General features: G+C 43.6%; 1 protein-coding gene and 1 long non-coding RNA gene across 2 annotated transcripts; one reads left to right on the top strand and one right to left on the bottom strand.

The window, feature by feature from the left end:
- Positions 1 to 2,287: 2,287 nt before the first annotated feature.
- Positions 2,288 to 19,319, top strand: stard7 (StAR related lipid transfer domain containing 7). The gene is made up of 8 exons (XM_064306840.1): positions 2,288 to 3,506; positions 6,220 to 6,383; positions 7,033 to 7,082; positions 7,244 to 7,354; positions 11,475 to 11,557; positions 11,880 to 11,979; positions 12,475 to 12,559; positions 13,724 to 19,319. The coding sequence occupies exons 1-8, from the start codon at positions 3,046 to 3,048 to the stop codon at positions 13,891 to 13,893; spliced, it is 1,224 nt and encodes a 407-aa protein (XP_064162910.1). The 5' UTR covers positions 2,288 to 3,045; the 3' UTR covers positions 13,894 to 19,319.
- LOC135238792 (uncharacterized) lies at positions 7,122 to 9,521 on the bottom strand. The gene is made up of 2 exons (XR_010325210.1): positions 9,384 to 9,521; positions 7,122 to 7,442 (listed from the first exon to the last, which is right to left on the bottom strand). It is a non-coding gene; the product is annotated as an uncharacterized LOC135238792 (long non-coding RNA).
- Positions 19,320 to 20,310: the final 991 nt, after the last annotated feature.

The following is a 20,310-nucleotide window of genomic DNA, read 5'->3' as shown; positions in this document are numbered from 1 at the left end:
AGCAGGAGACTAGCTATTCTTTCAGATGTTCTAACTGTCTGTTATCATTGCCCCTATCCTGGGACCAGGGGGACCGGGGATTCTACTTGGGGCACTCAAAACACTACTTATGGATTATTTTATTACAAGGTCTCCACACATGATAGAGCAGGTTAGTCCAATAATGCTCAACATTTTGACAAGTCTGTCCTCAGCCTATCTGGCATAATGAATCTAGTCATACTTGCAGCCTTCCATGTTTATCATTGCATTGAAATTGCATTATTCTTTTGAAATTATCCAATTTAATTTTGTGATATACAGGGTAGTTTGACTGAGCACACTTGCCATTTTGCAGCTATGCCCTCTGAATGCCCCTGTAACTGTTTAGGACAAAGGGCATCTCATATGGGACAATATAAAAATGTTGACTGAAGTATGGGGTGTCCCAGTTAATAGAGAATTATTGAAAACCAAAACAAGACATTTTGTGACTACCCAATCCTTTTTTATATTTATTTTTCACTAAATCAGCCATATTTTAATATAACCATTGGCGTGTGTGTGTGTACACCGAGTATGAATCAAAAAGGTGCCTAGCAGCCATGAACAGTTGGGGTGCCCCTTTGCTGCTGAGGGGTTAACCTCAGGTAAGAAAGCAGTGTGGTATTGGGTTTAGTACCAAGTCACACATTGGGGATGGGGGGGGGGGGGGGTCCAGGGTTGTCAGGTTCCTCTGCTGTTTCCGCTGGCCTGTCTTTGTTTCTCCTTCTCTCAGGTGATGTGCTGGCTGACAGGAGGCTGAAGAGGGAGTGGTCCGCAAAATGGAAGCACCAAAAGGCTTCGGTGGCCGAGACCAGGTTGGATTCCTCCTTTCGGACTGGGCATTTTGTTTGGTTTGCGCTTACAATGCTAATTGGCTTATGTATTATTTACGTATATTACATATATTAACGGATAGTTTTTTTGTTGTAAGTATTTGAATGATTTTACTTCATAAAATGTTAATCCACTTTAAAGCATTTGAGGCATGTCTCCTCTGTGTGGCGGCTGTGGCCTGTCAGTTGCATGCACACCATGCACACAATGCCATATATGGGGATGCCCTCCAGTTCCCACGTCCTAGCACTCCTATCCTCTATATTCATTTAGGGCGACATAGCTCAGGAGGTAAGACCGATTATCTGGCAGTCGGAGGGTTGCCGGTTCAAACCCTGCCCTGGGCGTGTTGAAGTGTCCTTGAGCAAGACACCTAACCCCTAACCCCTAACTGCTCTGGTGAATGAGAGGCATCAATTGTAAAGCGCTTTGGATAAAAGCGCTATATAAATGCAGTCCATTTACTATTTTGTATTGTATTTATCTGTATGGCTCCATGCTTTTCCCTCTATTTAAAGACTTGTTATGTATATAATCTTTATATATTCATAATTTGTATTTTGGTTGCTGGTTAGCATAGTTGACTCGCATTTGTGCTTTAGTTATGATGCATATACACTCGCTGGTCTGGAATATACAAATATAAATCAGGTGGATGCACTTATGTTTGTGTACACTCTAAGTCCCTCTGGATAAGGTTGCTGCTAAGTTAATACAATGTATTGTGATGTAACAAGAATGAAAGCTGAACCCTTTCCAGGGTTTCCTGCAGTAACCACAACACAGTTCTTTCATTTAATACTGTCCTGTCTGACTCCATGTTAATGCACCAAAAAGATATAACAATGCCATCCAATAGAGATTAAGTACTTTTGATGGTAAAATAAAAAAGCGTTGTAAGTTATACCCTTATATAATATACCCTTTAATAAAAGCTGAAAATATTTTTATAAAATTGATTTCTTGTCCCTTGATATGCACATTTCACACAAACCTACGTTCATGAAACCATGAAATGTCGGCTTACTCTACAAAGCGAATGTATTGGGGATTTGAACACCAGCCGTTCCACGTTGCCTACAGTTCAGTAGTCCGGCAGCCTTGAGGCCAAATTAAGGTCACTGTATTGTCGCCGCAAACGAAATCGTGGTTATAGTTGAATTTCAGGGCCGAATTCTTTCTCTTAGACATCAAAAACGGAACCAAGCCGTGGATTTTCGGACCAGGTATCGGCAAAGATGCATTTCACCTTTCAAACAGGTCAAGCATGGCACACCCTTCGTCCTTCGTCGCAGCCAAGTTGATGTAATGTGCGTCATATAATCTTGCTAGCCAGTAAACAGATTTAGAAAATTTAGACAGGCAATATGCGTGACCTATCAGACGAATGCCTACATCACTGAAGGCCAATAGGAATAGTTTATGGGAGGAAGTTGAAAGCGCATGGTCAATGTTCAGCTAGCCTGTGTATGGAAAGCATGTGAGGAAATGGGGTTAGTAAAAGCAAGTCTGTTAACCAAATAATCTATATTTATAGTGCAAGATAATATCCATGAGCGTTTAGCTCGTAAACAGTTCCCAAATTTACTAGCTGCATGCTACTAACGGATGTTACTGATCTTTCTAATCAGCAGTAAACAAGCTAGTATCTGTAGCTAGCCTGGCTAGCAGGTTTACAAGCTAAGGGGTTTGAACGATTTTGCAAGTGTGAGGCTAAGCTACTAATGCTATCTTGCATAGATATGTAGCTACTGAGTTGAATCCACGCGACAAATTGGAGGTTGTTTTTGAGTAATAAGGTTGTTGTCGAAGTGCTACACCTTTTGTTGAGTGTTTTAAGCAGCAGATATTTAGCACGAGGCGTGTGTTGTTTACCTTGCGTGCTAGCTAGCTAACTTGCAAGTAGCTTTTTTGCCTTTTTGCTTGTGACTCATAACTGTCAACGAGCCACGGTCGTTAGCTAGCTAGCTAGCGTTTGCATCCATACCATGCTAATGTGTTAACTGGCTTGAAATAGATTTCTAATTTTAAGCGTTTTGGCATTTAATACAGCTGAGCACCTAGTAATGTATTGCTATAGCTAACTAGACAATTACTCTATTTAATTGTATTTAATATCTACCTTCAACGCCAGACCGCTGATATAAGCTGGTCTTTAGCCTCAGAGGGTGGTGTACACACACAGCTATGTTTCAGTCTGTCCAGAGACGCCCGATCTGCGGAATAAGGGCGCACACGGCTCGGCTTCCTGGCCTACACACAGTTTGTAGTGAGGGTGTAGGGAAGGCCAGTGGTCCTGTAGTTAAGAGAGCAGCGGCATGGCTGGGTCGACGTATGGGTTCCGTGCTCTCTTGGCTGCACAAAGCAGGAGTATGTGCAGGTGAAACGGGATCAGAGAAGACACGAAAAGGCATGGTGTCCTTACTTGCAAACCAGTGCAGTTTCGTTACGGGCCAGAGGTTCAGACGCGCTTGGCAGATAGGTGAGCTCTACTCGAACCTGTACTCCGAACGTTCCCGAATGAGCCTGGTGAGCACGCTGTGGCGCCGCTTCCAAAGCAAACACGCGCGCACTAGCAAACTAGTTGCAGCGCTGGCTGGAGTCTTCATGTGGGAAGAGGAGAAGATTAGAGACGAAGAGCTAAAGAGGTGAGTTAATGGTCAAATGTTATTTATCCTCGATATAGCGTGATTGAGTGACCTTTGCCTTTGTTACGCTGGTATCAAACTCCTGCATACCACGAGGTGTGGGGTTTATGTACACTAGGCCATATTCAAGGGCATTAATTTTGGAGGACAGTCAGTGTAGAGGTGACAAATAGTGTAGCTTGGCAGTGCAGCTTTTTGGATATAGGCCTAGAAAAAGTTCCACCCATACACTCGGGGTGAAATGTCAAAGTCTTTTCTAAACAAAAGTTCCCATTCTGTCACGTGCCTCTTAGAAAACCGACGCTGTGCATAACAGACAAATATAAACCTCATATTTCTGTTACATTAATTTTGTTTGTAATTTGATCTCAGGTTAATGTTACCATGTGCTGTGAAAAATTGGAAATAACGAAGCATCAGAAGATGCTAATTTCACTCGCTTTTAAAAATGTATGGGGATCTTTGGTGGAAAGCTGAAGAATGGAGACTCTCTGCACTAGTCATTTCATGTTCAAGTAATTATTGTTTTATAATGCAGGATAGTCTCTTGGCTGGCAGTCAAGCCTGTGACACATGTGCCGATCCTATTAGGTGACAGCAAGCTAGTTTACTAATGTAGTTGTTCAGAAGCAGGCAAGAAATAAAAGGAACTCTATTACCAGGAAAGCAAGGACGGAAATTTAGTATCGTGTCTGGTCTGGTAACATATTTTTGAGTTACGGCACTGTTTCCCTGAAGAGTCATTAATTAAAATTTACAGTGTGCAGGCTCAACAAGGCCTCAATCTGTTTGCTGGTTCCTTAGTGTGATAGTCTTTTTTAAAAACTTCTTAAAGTCCATGCCAGAGAGAACCAGGTCCCTCTTTTGACTGACTGTATTTTAGCTCTGAGATTTTTATATTGTGTTCCTCAGTCTGGATGGTCTGCTTTTGTTACTTCCTGTGCTGAATGGCCAGCTTGGTGTATAGAAACTTTGCCACCACACCTGACCGTTTTCTTGAATGAGTGTAGAATATGGATGTCATTGGTCAGGGCTGGGCCATCTTGGGTCAGGCAGGATAAAAGGGGGTTGGATGACCCAATGACTGGCCTTTCAGTCTCCTGACCAGTTCTGAAAAAATGTACCGTTGTATAACCTTAGAGATGGGGACCGAGTTGTCAACTGGGTGGGTATGTAACTGGGAGCAGCATACTCTGTTACGTCTTACCAAGCTTCCTATTACAGGTGATGCAAAAAGGGAAGTATTAAAATGAAACTGGGCACAAATTTTACATATCAGGAAGAGCCCTGTAAGGTCAACAGTGTAATGGAGGCCAAAAGAGGCAAAAGATTAGTGGATCACTGAAAAAAATGGAAACAAGTGGCTGCTTAGAATTGTCTAGATTTGGAAAGCACAGTAACCGTACAGCAACATACTCGGTAGGTTATTCTGAAGAGCACCGTGTGGCAGGTTGGTTTTTAAAGTCTCCTGTTTTGTATTTCAGTGTGTGTCCTAGGTATTGATCCATTGTATTATTGCAGTAAAACCTGCAGGACCTGGGGAAATATAGGGCAAAGGGCAGTGTGTAGGACCACACCACCTTTGGCAGAAACGTGTAACATCCCTGCTAGTATGGGACTATTTTAAACCCCATCTGTGAGCAGGGCTGTGCAGGGCTGCCATTTTGGGAGCAGAAAATATTAATTGGGATGCATTACAGTGCTCCTGAATGCTCCTAAATTTTTGAAATGGCAGAAATGTTAGCGTAGAACCCTGTGTGAGGCAAGAGTGGCAGCCTCTACGCAGTATAATCCTGGCTTATCAGATCAGAGGGACATGTCTGTGTGGATTGGATTGAGGTGCGTTCATAAAAGGGTTTTGCTACGGTCACTCTAAACGGTTGCGACCTTTCGCTACAGCCAGAGTCGTTTACTCTGTTCAGTGGGTGTCTCAGGAGTGTTATCATGTCTAAGGCACTGCACACACACTTGTTTTCTTTAAGTATTCATGAAGCCAGGCCAATATATGGGTATACTTACTATATATATAATATATGGGCATGTAACTATACCTACATTTTATACATTTACAAACAGCAGCGCATCATTTCCTTTTCATATGAAGTATGTCATTTCTAAACATGAGGGCTGAAATAATAATCAGGGATTAAATAATAATTACATGAATATGTGGACTTTCATGTTTTGGACAGGAATGATAAGATAGGGATGGGAATGACCTGTTGTCACTTGTCACATAGAATTCATAGAGGAGCTCACCTTCACTCAGTGTGCATTGGTAACAACTAATCATAGAAAGCCGGTGGTGATTGGTGGATGACTTCTGGTCATACATATTCGATACCGAGAGGCAGGGATCATCAAAGCACGATCCTCAAGGGTTGAGAACACATGGTTTATCTCCCGTCCTTTACCTGGGAGTCAGGCGTGAAGACAGTCTGACCAATCAGTAGCACTAATTGTTCAGTTCATTACCTGGGAGGAAAGAAAACCAGGGCTGGATTTAGGTTTGAGGGCCAGATTTGATGGTCCCCAGCTGCGTCTCTCTGTCTGTGTGCAGGTGTGCCGGGAGCCTGAAAGTGTTCAGCTGCGTCTCTCTGTCTGTGTGCAGGTGTGCCGGGAGCCTGAAAGTGTTCAGCTGCGTCTCTCTGTCTGTGTGCAGGTGTGCCGGGAGCCTGAAAGTGTTCAGCTGCGTCTCTCTGTCTGTGTGCAGGTGTGCAGGGGAGCTGCTCGCCGTAGAAACGGTGAAGAGTCGGGGCACTTCCCGGGAAACAACCGCTGAGCTCCAGAAGGACGGCTGGGAGGTCGTCATGGAGAAGAAGAACTTCTGGGTGTGGAAACGGCCAATTCAGAACAGCCATTTGTACGAATACAAAGGTCAGCCATCAACGCACCACACGTCTTTTGGGCCTTCTTTTGGTCAAATTGAATTTGAATTGTGTACACTTCATTGGGGGGGGGGGAAGCATTGGGCTCCTCGCTGAAAAGTAAATGCATCTGGTCCCGATCACAGTTCAGAACTTTTATGGTTAATGTTGGTTCATCACAAGGTGATATTATCTGTAATCATGTTGCGGTTTGGTAATTCACAATAACGTCACATGATTGTTGACTCCAGAGGCACAATTTGTGGGGAAAACTATATTGGAAAATACTCAGCCTTCACCAGTCCATGTAATTCTAAAACAATGGTGTTTAAGAGTAGTGGATGATCATTGCAGGCATGCTGACCATGCTGGCACAAAGATGCAGATCTTCGATAAATTTAAGAAGCTTCTGAAAACACAGCATTGGTCCACAGGCCTACGAGACCCTCTTTTGTTGTCAGAATGAGTTTTTCCTGTCCAGCACCTGTGTTTCTGAGGTTCATTTCTGTTTACTGTGTCATTTGCTTATCACTTGGCCCATATCCATATTAATGATAGTATATGGCTGTGATAACAGGCTACACACGTACTTGGGCCCCCAATACTGTGGTTAAGCGTTGAGCCTGAGCGATCTGTGTCACTCTCTTACCCCTCTGCAGTGTTGGGAACGTACACAGACATCACCCCGAGGCAGTTCTTCAACGTTCAGGTACAGTGGCTGTCCGTGCCTGTGCTCCTCCACCGTCCATTTTGTCTGCGGTGCACAGCCCTGCTGCTTGTGTCTGTGTGCGGGGGCGGGGTTTGTGCGCAGGGGCGGACCCTGTCTCCCTCTGGCCCCGCCTCACTGTCCCTTCCCCCGTGTTGATCCAGCTGGACACTGAGTACCGGAAGAAGTGGGACGCCCTGGTGATCAAGCTGGAGGTGGTGGACCGAGACGCCACCACGGGGTCCGAGATCGTGCACTGGGCCACGCACTTCCCTGTAAGTCCTCGCGCGCGATAGCTCGGGCTGAACGATGACGCACCGCTGCCTCGCAAGGAGGAGGGGGAAACCGCTGCTGTCCGAAACGCTGTTTCCACAGTCTGTTATCTGAGGAAGAATACTCAGTTACCAGAGAAACACAGTGCTCAGAAATGTTACATTAATACCTTTAGGGACCTTCAGGAAGCACAGACAAACACACACACACACTGCCTACTATAGCCTGGATCAATGTACTCAATTAATTCAATATTGACTAACATGGATGTTTATTTGAAGGGTGGAAGCAGCTACGTAGCCACTGAGCGATACACACGCCCAAAAGCAGAGGACCTGTGGCTCTCCAGGCCCGTGGCTGGGGAGCCCTGCGCTGTATTAAAAGTGCAGCTGTTGTGTACAGAAAGTGGGGTCCTTCAAGTCATGTGTTTGCACAGCCAATAGGAGCGTGCTGCTGTTTTTGTGTCCTGTGATGGGCTCTTGGCACTGTCGTGGTGCCCTTGTCCTTCTGTCCTGACCTGAATGCAGGTGTCTGTTCGACTTACTGAGATAGTGCTGATGACCATGCCTCGGGACAGCATATACTGTACCGACTAAATATACACTGAGCATACAGTACATAGTCAGACTGACTCGTTATTTTCCTGTCATTTCAAACTCAAGCTGTGTTTGTAATTAGGGCTGACCTGTCGGTGGATTTCATGTTGACGTTCAGCTCTTAATTACTTAATTAGCCCTAATCTCATGACATTTTCGAAAAAATTTGAGTATCCTTAGTGAAAATGTTTTGCTGGGGTCTGATGCAGGGGTGAAGCAGCGTCGGTGTAAACGTATTTTAAGAGCACTAAACCAGTATTTGGTTTGATCAAAAACCAGAACCTACATGTGCCCTCCAGGACTGAATTGGTGTACTCCGCCCTTTCAAAAGTAAAAGTATTTTGCTGCTCAATGCGAGTGCTCAGTTTTACTCTGAATGTATGCTGGCAACTCCAGCAAAATTAAGCACTTTAAATGAATTTCCAGCCTTTGAAACTAAACAGGAAGTCCGCTGCAACCCAGACCGTATTTGGTCTGTCAGACGTTCCACGGTTCCCGTGGAAACCAGAAGCGACTTCCTGTGTGCGAGTACTGTAATCTGTGCTGCTGTGGCACTGTGGAAGGTGCTTATGCAGGAGCGGGCTGGATATGAAAATGAGTCCAGCGCTGACTCTGCGCTCTCTTTAACCAACTTCCTGATAATTTGCACGTCAAGGGCATGTTCAGGTAGCCGTGACCCAGTTCCTCCTTATTTGCTTCCTAAAAGAGAAGCATTTCATCCGAATTTGGAAATGCTTCGGTAAGCAGTGTTTTAGAACACCTCAGTGTTCTTTAAAAATTGCTGTGCGGAAGCGAAGTAGATGGGTCTTTTGCTTAGGTGGCAGGTTGAGAGAGCCCGATTAGGAATTTAGCCAGGACGCCGGGGAATCACCTGTATTTTGCGATGGGTGTCATGGGATCTTTAATGACCACAGTGAGTCAGGAGCTCGGTTTAATGTCTCATCTGAAAGAGCTAGCATGCAGAATAATATCAGGCGGTGTCCTGCGAATGATTCATGACACTGAACAGAACAAAAAAAAAAAAAACACAGCACCCTTTCTTTACGTATGAATTCACAACACTAAAACTGATGACTTCCGCTTATTAAGTCTTTGCACAGGCTCAATGATTCACAAAGCGGCAATTTACTGGTGTAACTGAATAGCTAGCTTGACAAAAAGGAAGTATAAAAGATGCCTTTTAATGTAGGATCACCGTTGGCTGTGTCTTATTAGCACTTGCAAACCAAAGTCTGAAACGAATTGTAAGATGACCAGTTATGCTTCCACAGTAATTTTGTTTGCAGACGCACTGCCACACGTGAATTTGATGGCTTAGTTACCCAACAATGCTCCAGTCACATCCGTCGCCTCTCCAGCGATTACCACACAAGATGTTGAGTGCTCGCTGTACTTTTTTTTTTAATTGCCTACAGCATGTTAAAGGAGTCTCTACACTATACTCACGTAAGAAGAGCGCTGATCGTTTTGGTTTTGTTCCGTGACCACACACAAATTTCTTTGATTGCAAGAAGACGGCTTTTAGGTCTTGGGCTATATGCAGTAACTACCCCTTTATCCGAGTAATGGTTTTTTTTCCATTAGATACTTTATAATATTTCCGGACAGTCCCTGTGGTCATAGCTGAGGGACACGTGCTTCCTGTTATCATCAGCTGCTGCACTGGTTCCTCTGTTGTGGGTAGTCACTTCTCTTGTTCTCTTATTTCTTTTTTTATTGGTGGTCATTGGTTATGATGGTTGTATTTTACTGTGCTGCATTACAGAAGATGGCTTATAATGTTTGTTTCATCTTTTTGTTTTACTGTGCTTCATTACAGAATCATAGCATCATAGCAGGTACAGCATCATATATGCAGCACAGAAATAAGAATATGTTGGGGGGGAAAAAAACATGTAATCTTGCTACAGTAAGAAGAGGGTAGTTCTGCCAATAATATGAGGAACTGGGGAGCACACTAGGTTAATGTGACTGGGCAGGACGGGTCAGTGTACCTAAAGTTAAGATGGAATATTTTGAGGGGTCAGTGAAATACTGACTCTGTTTATGCCAAAACGAACGCTGCAGTAAAATAAATCTGCTTCCCACAGGGGTGCCGTAGGTTCAGTGGCTGGATCTGACCTTTTAAAGAGATTCTCCAGCTTTTCGTGAGACTGTTTGCCCCTGTATGTGCATGCGCAGGGTGTCAAAGTGGCAGAGTAACTGAAGTGCATGTCTATGATCCCAGTGTTGACTGCTTTTCTTCAACGAAAAGCCCACCACCAGAAATACTAAAGGGGTGTCTGATTCTAAGAAGTAGATAAACACCGGCAGCTAGGCAACCTGCTCTATCCGAGCACTGGGAGTTCAGACATACTTCTGAGACATTAGAGAGGAGTGGGCCAAGCTTTGTGCAGAAATTATCTGTGGCGAAGGTCGCCCCAAATACCAGGGTATAAAATGAACATCACCCACCATTGATCACACATGAAAGTCATGTGTATATTATGAGTTTATCTTGCTCCTCGGTTACGTAGCCATTCTGCACTGTACAGTGAGTTTAGTATTCGGTTAAATGGACTGTGTCCGTTTATATCGGCTGATTCCTGTGTCAGTGATGTTGGGCATTCTCAGGCACACTAGCACAGTTCTTTCACATGGTCTCACCTGTGCCTACCAGCACGCTTCATAGAGACAGTGAGCCCCAAGTGCTGATCTGGGATCAGGTCTCTAGCTCCTCCGTTGCCTCAGATTAGTGATGAGTGAGCGGGTGAGGCTTCATGAATCCAAAAATGGGTGGAGCTACTATGAGCGGATCGTTGCTTACTCGTTGAGATCAAAATATTTTGTTCCCAACAGCAGAACAAAAGTGGTACATCTGATCTCACTGATAGCATGTAGCGGATCCATCCTTTTTTTTGTTTTATGAAGCCACATTCTTCCATCACTATCTCAAATACAATAAAATAGTGCGGGATTAGGATATGGCCTATCGACCAGTCAACCACTTTTATTTTTATATGGCACTTTTTATCCCAATGTGTTCCTTGTTGCCGAACTGGTATGTTTTGGCACGATACAAAGCCAGACACAATTAATTCAGCTACAGACAGATTGCATAAAAGCACAATAAAAATTCCTCCACAGTCTGGTAGCGTGGCAATTTTCCGATATATTATCAAGCCCTGTATTCGTCGTTGGAGAGATCCACTCTTGCCCTTGGAGAGCCAGAGGATGTGGCTGACTCGTGTTTTAATTTTTAAATCGGTAAACGGGTCAGCCCCAAGAAACCAGGGGAATAGAGTGGTGTCGTGTGGCTCCTTGGCCAGCAGATGGCACTGTTGAATCTTGCTGTGCATTAAATGGAATGCTGCGTATATGATTGTGATTGTTAATGCAATCAGTAGTGTGTCTCCTAAGTTTCTGGAATTTGCCCAGTTTTTAGTTTTAATGGTTGTCTTGTTTTTTTTAAAGACCTCCTGTCATGAATTAGTGTTAAATGACATTTTTGATTTTAGTTTTAAGATGGATTTTTTTGCCCCCACAGTATCCGTTGTATTCGAGGGACTATGTGTATGTGCGGCGCTATGATGTGGATCCAGAGAACAACCTCATGGTCTTGGTATCCAGGTAAGTTTATAGAATTTTTAATTTGGCAATTTTCAGATATTTTTTCTCCCCCTAATCTGGAAAATGTTCATGGTCTTTTTTTTTTTCAAGACCATGAATGCTTCATCCAGGGACTTGACTGTCATAAACACATACGTACACACCAGGCATTTAGCGTTCTTTGACAGCTGGTAGCAGAAGGTGCTCAGTAATGATGCCATGTGCTAGCAGCTCCCAGAGACGCTGAGCGTCTGGAGAAGGCTAACCGTGTGATTATTCAGGGAATAATGGTCAGCACTGCAGTGGGCCTCGCCCCTTTACCCCCTCCTCTTCTGTCATCCAGGGCTGTGGAACACCCCGCTATTCCAGAATCCCAGGACTTCGTCAGGGTCCATGCTTACCAGTCTAAGATGGTGATCCGTCCGCACAAGTCCTTCGACGAGGTCAGGTTCCACACAAGACCATCTCTGATGCTATATGCTAATTTCATCTGCGTAATTTCAGAAAACACCATTTTATGAGCTTTTATTTGCTGTCAGATAATACAATATGGAAATTATCTACAAAACTTTAAAAATCCTTTATTGATCATCTTATTAAATAACACAGTCAATAAAGGATTGTTGTAGTTGACACAATAGGCTGCAGCTTGTTTATTCGAGCTGTTTTTATCAGGTCTTTATCATATTTCCATTAGAATGAAAACAAAACGATTAAATCTCATTTTTGTTACCCTTGCCAAGAAAAGAAAGCTTAATCAATGTTTTTGTCAAGATACTTAAATGAATGGCTTTTGTACACTCTCTGGGAAAACGATGGATAATATAGCTGGGTTTGGAGCCATGGTTGGGTGAAGGGTTAGGATCGGTTTCAGTGCCAGTATGTCGGTGTTTTGAGTCGGTGATGGATGAAGGACCGTGTGCTCTGAATCTCTACAGAATGGCTTCGACTACCTGCTGACCTACAGCGACGACCCTCAAACAGTGTTTCCTCGGTACTGTGTCAGCTGGATGGTGTCCAGTGGTGAGTGTTTTCTCTGCCCTCCATTTTACTGCAGGTTCACAGCATTCGTTTGTTTGTTTGTTCATTTGTTTGTTTGTTTGTTCATTCGGTTTGTTCATTCAGTCATTCTTCCTGCTTGTGTTTTCTACACACTGCAAATTTTTCTCATAAAAAGCCAAAGTGCTTAAAGCTTCAGTTGGCAACACTGTCAAAAATCTTCTGACAGAAACTTTTTTTTTCTCCCCCCTATATAAATGCAAACTTCACTAGAAGCTGTGTGCAAGTGTTTTTCTGTCTGAATTTTTGGTATTGTTCTCTCCAAGCACCTGTGGGTGCATTGGCCAGGTGTCCAAACATTCTTACTTTTCTTTTCTTTTTAATTCAGAAAAGGTTTACTGGTTTATACTGGATTGCTAAATACAAACTCATAAATAGTACGTCAAGCTACATCCAAATTTTGACCTTGCTGTAATCTGTTCACGTCCTCATATCAGTTTGTTTTGAGCCAAGTCTCCACAGTGTAACCAAAGCAAAATGCTCTTGCTTGCCCATATCTTGGATAAACTCTTGACAGGATTCACGTTCTATTTTATGTCGAAGGCCACAAAATATGGGCTGGTTCATTTTCGGCTTTTTTGTCTTCAGCTGCAGCTGAGTGAAAATGGACTGGAAGCTGCTGTATGTTGAACTCAAAATGGCCACTTTCCTGTTAATGCAATAACAGGCAATTTCACTGGGAAACCTACATGAGTTTGTGTGTTTTACAATGATGTTCTACAGATTAGTAATGAACATGTCTGTGCTGGGAAATTGATGTGACCATCAGCAATTGTAATTTTGAACACAAACTTATCAACATCAATGAGAGTCCTGTCCTTATAAATGACCTGTAGTGAAATTGTCTTGCTGCTAAATTTGCAAAATATTTGTTTTTTACATGATATGTTAAGAGTACAGTTTAATATTAAGTGAGGAGTTCTGCTGAAGTCCATAATAATAAGCTAAATGTTAAGAACTAAAAATCAAGTGTGTTAATGTAAGGTATTACTAAATGAACCAAAATAACCCATATCATTTATCCAGTTGTCCCTTACTGAATGTGCAGTCCGAGAGCGCCATCGTGTGGTCAAGGCGTTTTTCGGCTCCCTCCTGCTGAGTTAACCGGTTGGCCTCCTCTGCCCACAGGGATGCCGGACTTCCTGGAGAAGCTCCACAACGCGGCCCTGCGTGCCCGGAACCAGGAAGTGGGGATGCAGGACTACATCGGTGTGGTCAAAACCAATGACAAGGCCTCCCCGCCCAACCCAGACCGCCTCGGGGGGGAAAAGGCCCACCCTGGCCAGATGTACGCCTGAACAGAACCAGGGTGCGGAAAATGTGGGAGGAGCCTCTTGATCGCCACCACTCCCACCAGCATCCCATAAAAGGGCTTCTTTTTTTTCATTTTTTATAATGGTTTGACTTTGTGTTTATTTTGAATGAAGTTGATGGACACGTACGAGGAATGCAGCTCCCACCTTTCTCCGCCTCGACACACAAATCCAGAGGAAACGACCGTGCTTTTCTGCGAACAAAAAAGCGCTTGAGACCTTGCAGCGCAGCCTCCCGAGATGTTCGGGAAGTCTGGAGACTTCAGAAGGCTTTTGGAGATGAAAAATGATTGACCCAAAAGTATCAGGACTTCTGCTTCTCTGCATAAATGAAAGACTCTTTCTTTCGCTCTCTCTCTCTCCGTGGCCTGAAGCCGGCTGCTTGCTCCGCACACACTCCGTCCCCACCTCCATCTTGTGGTTAGGCGGCTGGAACAGCGGTTTCTCATCTTGCATCCTGGTCTCACTTTTGTCTCATTAACATTTTTTTCAGTTTTTTTTTTTAAACAAACATTTCATAGTAATCAAGTGGTATCGGGTCACATTGACAGCTTGGTTACGGGCTTCATTTCTGTTACAAATCACAGCAGATTGTGGGGGCAAGGGCAGGGAAGGGAAAAAAAACAAAAAAAGCAAGCGTAATCAAATGGACCAGCCGTTGGGAGTCTCGCTCGTCCGCGTGGGCTGACGCTCTAGCCGGCCCGAAAGGCGTGAGGAGCGCTTCCGATCCGCGCGTTTGTGAAAGCCGAGTTTTTGCCGTGGAAACGTCGTCCCTGACCACGGGGACGTGGAACAGCTCTGTCACCCCAAACGGCCTTCTGTGAACACCGGCCCCCTCTGAAGGGGGGGAGGGGGGGGGCGTGTCTTACAGCAACCGCAGCTTCCTCAACCACAGCGCCTTCTCCACTACCAACACACCCCCCCGCGAACGCGCTTGGACTCGGAAAAGCACCACTCCGACGTGCGGCTGCGTCTTCAGCGGCTTTCAGATGGCTTCTTTTGAGCTTTCGCCGGCTTCTCCAGTACACAGCTTTTACAGAAATATTTCTGCTCGCTGTTTGAAGATTTCTACAGGTTGACTCTTTTTTTTCCACACTCATCCTCTTCCCCTCCCTTGTGTGTATTGAGCTATGTATTGAGCACTTGGGTTTAAAAAAATATCAGTTAATTCCGGTACTCGTGCTCGCATGCTTGTGTGTCATTAACGCAAATTAAATCAACTCCTCTTCACAGAAGAGCTCGAGTGAGCAGGTATGTCACTTCCTGTGCAGACCGCTCGTCAGTCTTCTGCTCGTGAGCTGAACACGCGTGACTGACCCGTTTTTCTCCTGTTCTCACGCGCGGAAATGTGAATTCTGTGTGCATGAATCTCGCTGGAGTAGGCTACCGGCAACCGTGTCCCAGCATCACGGACGGGGCTCGTGGCAGTTTTGAGCAGTTGTGCACTTGGGGATAGAGTTCGAGCACGGGTGGAGAGAAGAATGTCTGTGTCAAATGCACTTAAAGGACTGAAAAATCCATGACAGAAAATGCTACTGAAATGATGAATTGATTGAAATAAATCACATTTGTTACTCCTTACCTCCTACGTTGTGTCCAGGTGTTGACGTTTGAATGATTTGTTGACGGCAGGAGGTCAAATTTGAGTCTAACATCTGATTCAACCCCCCCTCTGATTTATGAAGATGTACTGATTTTTCCATCGTAAGTGTCTCGGGGGGACACTAGTATCTTGCTTTGTTGCTGAATATTCTCTCCTGGCATCAACTGTCAGAGCACACTAGCTCTTATGTGTGCATGCTTATAACATGCTTAGAGCCTGTGTTCTCTGCCTTGAGGTGAGACGTTTGGGGTAGGAAAAATATTTCATATCTTATATGGAAAAGGCCACATCCATAAGTGATTGGCCCTTGACGGTTACAGGTTTTGGCTTCCAGGAAATAAGAACTTTCATCGAATTTGCACCTTCAGCAGGTGCGCGGTGCCGTTTTGTGTGGGTTCAGACTGCTCAAGCTTTCACCGTTTACCAGTGGCGCGTCGGTCATGTTTTCTGCGTTTTACCCACGATTCCCTATAAAATGAGCCGACGCAAAATCAGCTGCCACAAAAAACTAAATAAACATTTTGAGACCGAAATGACAGCAGAGAGATGGAAACACAGAGGAAAGAAACGGAGTTTAAGAGAACCTGCATTTCAATGTAAATTCTGTTTAAATGTGACCGCAAAGAATCCGTCGATTGGGACCGTCCATAGTCTTAGTGACATCACTCCGGCCCGATTTAGGGCAGCACAGCGCAGGTAACATTGTGCCTGTGTAGGACCGTCCCACCAGGGCTTCATTGGAACCATGTCAGCTGGTTTTGTGTGGTTAAAAATGGTGATTGAGTAACTACACATTGGCCTCTGATATATGACATGATGTTATTAGACGTATGCTAACACCCAATTCAGTGTAATTCTGGAAAGCTGGAGTCGGCACTCTGGCTGTGATGAATGTTTAAACTTTTTTATTGTTGTGGTTTTCTGCTGTTTCTCTGCTTGTCCAGTGTTACAAATGAGGTTCTTACAGAATTAAATTTTTCTAATATTGCACAAATCGCTGTGTTACCTTAACATTCACATGCTAAACATTCAAAAACCAATTCCTCCAAATAATCTTGATTAATGACAATGTAAACACTTAATAATAAAGATTACCTGCCTGCAAATCTATCATTTTTTGTTACCCTTTTAACCTGCAAGGACATGAACCATCTCATAACTAATTTAATACATGTAATACATGGTAACATTAGAGATTGTGGTGTGTTTTTGTTGTTAGTCGTTGCAGTTCCCAAAGGAAATCCAATGAGTTTAAGAAAATTAGTATTGTTTAACATTTGGTTTGAGTTTTCCAGGTTTTTAACTTTTTTAACTTTCTTTTGATCATTTATGCCATAGTGTGTGTTTTTGGAATTAATGATTTTATTGTTTCTAGTTGGAAATGAATGCCGTTGTTTAAATGCTTAATTTATGCAGTATTATAGCTTAGCCAAATATGTGAAGTTGTTGGTACCGCTTGGTCCTGTGCCTTCACATTTCTGTTTTCCCCCAATGAAAGCACTAAATTAACTGTGTGTCTTTGAATTTCTGTACAGTCAACTGTTGGAACTGAGTTGTAAAATGACTGTTTTTCAGAAGGGGATGATGGCTTGGAGTTGAAATTGAGCACTCATTTAATACATATTTGCTATATGGGTATGCAGTGGTGCTTGTGGGGACGGGGGTAAGGTGCTTTACACACAAACGCTTTTAGTACCTTAACTTGGATATCTCAGATGTGCAGTCGCGCAAGCACATTTTTACATGCTTGTTAATGGCTGGGTTGAGGTTCCTGGTAAAAGTGGTTAATAAGGATGTTTTTGTATTGACTGCGTAATGGCTGTCTTTGGTACGCAGGGGGAAGTTGCCCAAGTTCTGTGTGTCATTTAAGGCCGCTAACTGTAAAGTGGTAACTGTTGAGGTGATACATGAGTGTCCAAGCTGTTAAAAATGGCTTTAAAACGGGACATGCTGTGCCTCACACTGCACCTCGTTCTATTAGCTCAAGGGCATAATAACTGTGCCTCAGCTGGGAATCAAACCTGCAACCGCTGATTTACCAGTCCAGTTCCCTAACCATTACACTGTGGCATACTCTTCTGTGGTGTAATTTGTATCCTTGGCTGGCTGTTTGCAGCCATATTTTTGCATTTGTCACCCATTGATCATTCCCAGTTTCTTCCCCAGCGATTACTTTAAAATGGCATTATTGATGGCAACTCTTGAGTGTTGCCTTTTTGTATTTCGTCTCTCTACGATATCTATGGTAGGCTAGCTATACTGGCTCCATCTACCGGCTAGCATACTGCCTTCCCTCCTCCTCAGATGACCTTTGAAGATTGTACTGTCATTCCATGGCCAACAGTTGTTGCACCAGGGATTGGTCCTGCCACCTGGCCTGCCACATGATTGGTCCTGCCACCTGACCTGCCACATGATTGGTACTGCCACCTGGCAAATGCGATTAGATGATTCCTGTGTCATTCTCCCTTGAGGTCCAATTGAATATTTTAACCTGCCCCTTAAGCTCATAACTTGCCAAATAAAGCTTGCTCGCTGTATCTTGTTGCAATAGGTGGTTCCAGCTAATAAAAAAAATATCTGTGATTGGATGCTTAACTGTCAATCAGATTTGTAATCCTCCATTCAGGCAGTGAAAGGCTGTGTCCGAAATGGCCTCCTAACCACTGTGTCCTCAACATATGTACTGCTAGACATACTGCCTACTATTTTAGTATGTGATGGGCAGTGGGCAGCAAAAAAAAAAAACCTCCATACTATTTTCCAACGGTACTGCGGAAGTGTCGGAAGACGTCCTGAAAATGTAGCAAAGATTTTACAGGGATAGCTCCGCCTCTTTCTCTCTGCTTGTGATGGGGCCTCCTAAAAAGTGTGGTTTACTTCCTGAAAAGTGTGCTCCTGAATACTCTCAGTGAAACCCCAAAAATACCTATATCATCTGGGGATTTTAAGTACACTGCATCTAGAGAATTTCATCTACTCAACGACTTTCTCATCCGGTGTACTCAACTTATATACTCAGCAGCAGGCAAGTAAGCTGTTTCCTGACGTGGCTGAAGCCTTTTACCATTCTAAAGAAAGATTCCACTGCAAAGCTGTTTGCAAACCTTATTAAACTAATTTGTTTTCATAGCTTCCAGCAAAAAAAAATGTACTTAAGCCTTTAGATAACATCATGAAGTTGGTTGGTTGGTTGGTTTACCACTGTGTATGAAAGTATGTGTTTACCAGCTGCTCAGTCCACAGATGGTAATTGATCCTTTGTGTGTATCCTATAAAGGGAAAAATTCTTTCTATATAATTTTGTGCGCGTGCATTTGAATAGATGTGAAAGACAAAAGTAATTATCTTGTCACGTTTGACTTTCGTGTTGAGATCACTGATTGAAGAAATTGATTTTATTGTGAGGGGGTTGCTGTACAAGTCTGAAATAGACTTCATGTATTCAAATTGTGGATTTGAGCAAATATATGCAATGTTTGAGAATGCTTAGCTTGCCAGTGTGACGCATTCAGTTGTCTGAGGTGCTGCTTTAGAAGAATGCTGGTGTGGAAAAGACGTCTTCAGTATGTGAAAGCATTTTGTTTCTGCCATTGTTTCACGGTTGAACCATTTCCAAATGTCCCTTTTTCATCTTCTGGCTTCTCCGTATAAAAGCTGCTCAGCGCATGGACTGGAACATGGTCACGCAGTTGACACCTTTTGCTGTGAACGTTGTAATGGTTTCAGTCTACATGTAGATGTTGCTATGAACCGTTAAAATATCACTGTAAGTCTGAAATAAAGCCAACACGTTTGTAAAAGTTAATTTGAGAGACTGTATTTTATTTAATTTGATCACTAAACAGACCTGGGTCAAATACGTATTTGTTTTGGATTCCAATACTTGTCTAAACTTTACTGATCTTGTCTGGTGTAATGGAGCCAATGAAATACTCTCAAAAAGTGCAAACCTCGTCTTCTGGTCATATCGGCAGGCTCAGTTACACCAGGCAAGATCAATAGAGCACAGAAAAATATTTGAATCTGAAACAAATGCATATTTTACATTACATTACATTACAGGCATTTGGCAGATGCTCTTATCCAGAGCGACGTACAACAAAGTGTATAACCATAACCAGGAACAAGTATGACGAAACCCCTAGAGAGAAGTACCGGTCCAAGTACAGGGAACAACCGCATAGTTCAACTTGGACCCTGATGGTTAAACTGATTAACACTAACAACGAGAACGGCAACAACGCAATCTATGGAAAAATAAAAATAAATAAAAATACAAGTAGTCGTTAAGACAGGCGCAACAACTAAGTCACCTATGAAACAGCTGCCTAGTTACAACCCTAAGTTTAGTCATTTACAGGGGGGAAGGGAGGGATGGGGAGAGGTGCAGCCTGAAGAGGTGGGTCTTCGGTCGTCGTTTGAAATGGGTCACAGTCTCAGCTGTTCTGACCTCCACAGGGAGGTCATTCCACCATCGTGGGGCCAGAACAGACAGGAGACGTGTTCTGGAAGTGCAGGTGCGAAGAGGGGGAGGTGCTAGGCGTCCTGAGGTAGCAGAACGGAGGGATCTGGCTGGCATGTAGGGTTTGAATATCTTGTGAAGGTATGCTGGGGCTGATCCCTTGACTGCCTGGTATGCTAGGACCAATGTTTTGAATTTGATGCGAGCTATAACAGGCAGCCAGTGGAGGGTAGTGAGCAGGGGAGTTACGTGGGAGTGTCTGGGTCTGTCACTAAAATATATGCATGACATGAGCTATTCTGATTGGTCTGAATAAATATGGGGAAAAACTGAT

The sequence above is a fragment of the Anguilla rostrata genome, chromosome 14, assembly GCF_018555375.3.
Source record: "Anguilla rostrata isolate EN2019 chromosome 14, ASM1855537v3, whole genome shotgun sequence".
Lineage (NCBI taxonomy): Eukaryota > Metazoa > Chordata > Actinopteri > Anguilliformes > Anguillidae > Anguilla > Anguilla rostrata.
Note: the sequence above shows the minus strand (reverse complement) of the source record. Positions and strands in the feature narration are given on the sequence as shown.

Coding starts and splice junctions, on each gene's coding strand:
- stard7 (XM_064306840.1), top strand. CDS start 3,046: ATGTTTCAGTCTGTCCAGAGACGCCCGATCTGCGGAATAAGGGCGCAC. Junction 7,355..11,474: donor ACTGGGCCACGCACTTCCCT/GTAAGTCCTCGC, acceptor TTGCCCCCACAG/TATCCGTTGTATTCGAGGGA. Junction 12,560..13,723: donor CAGCTGGATGGTGTCCAGTG/GTGAGTGTTTTC, acceptor CTCTGCCCACAG/GGATGCCGGACTTCCTGGAG.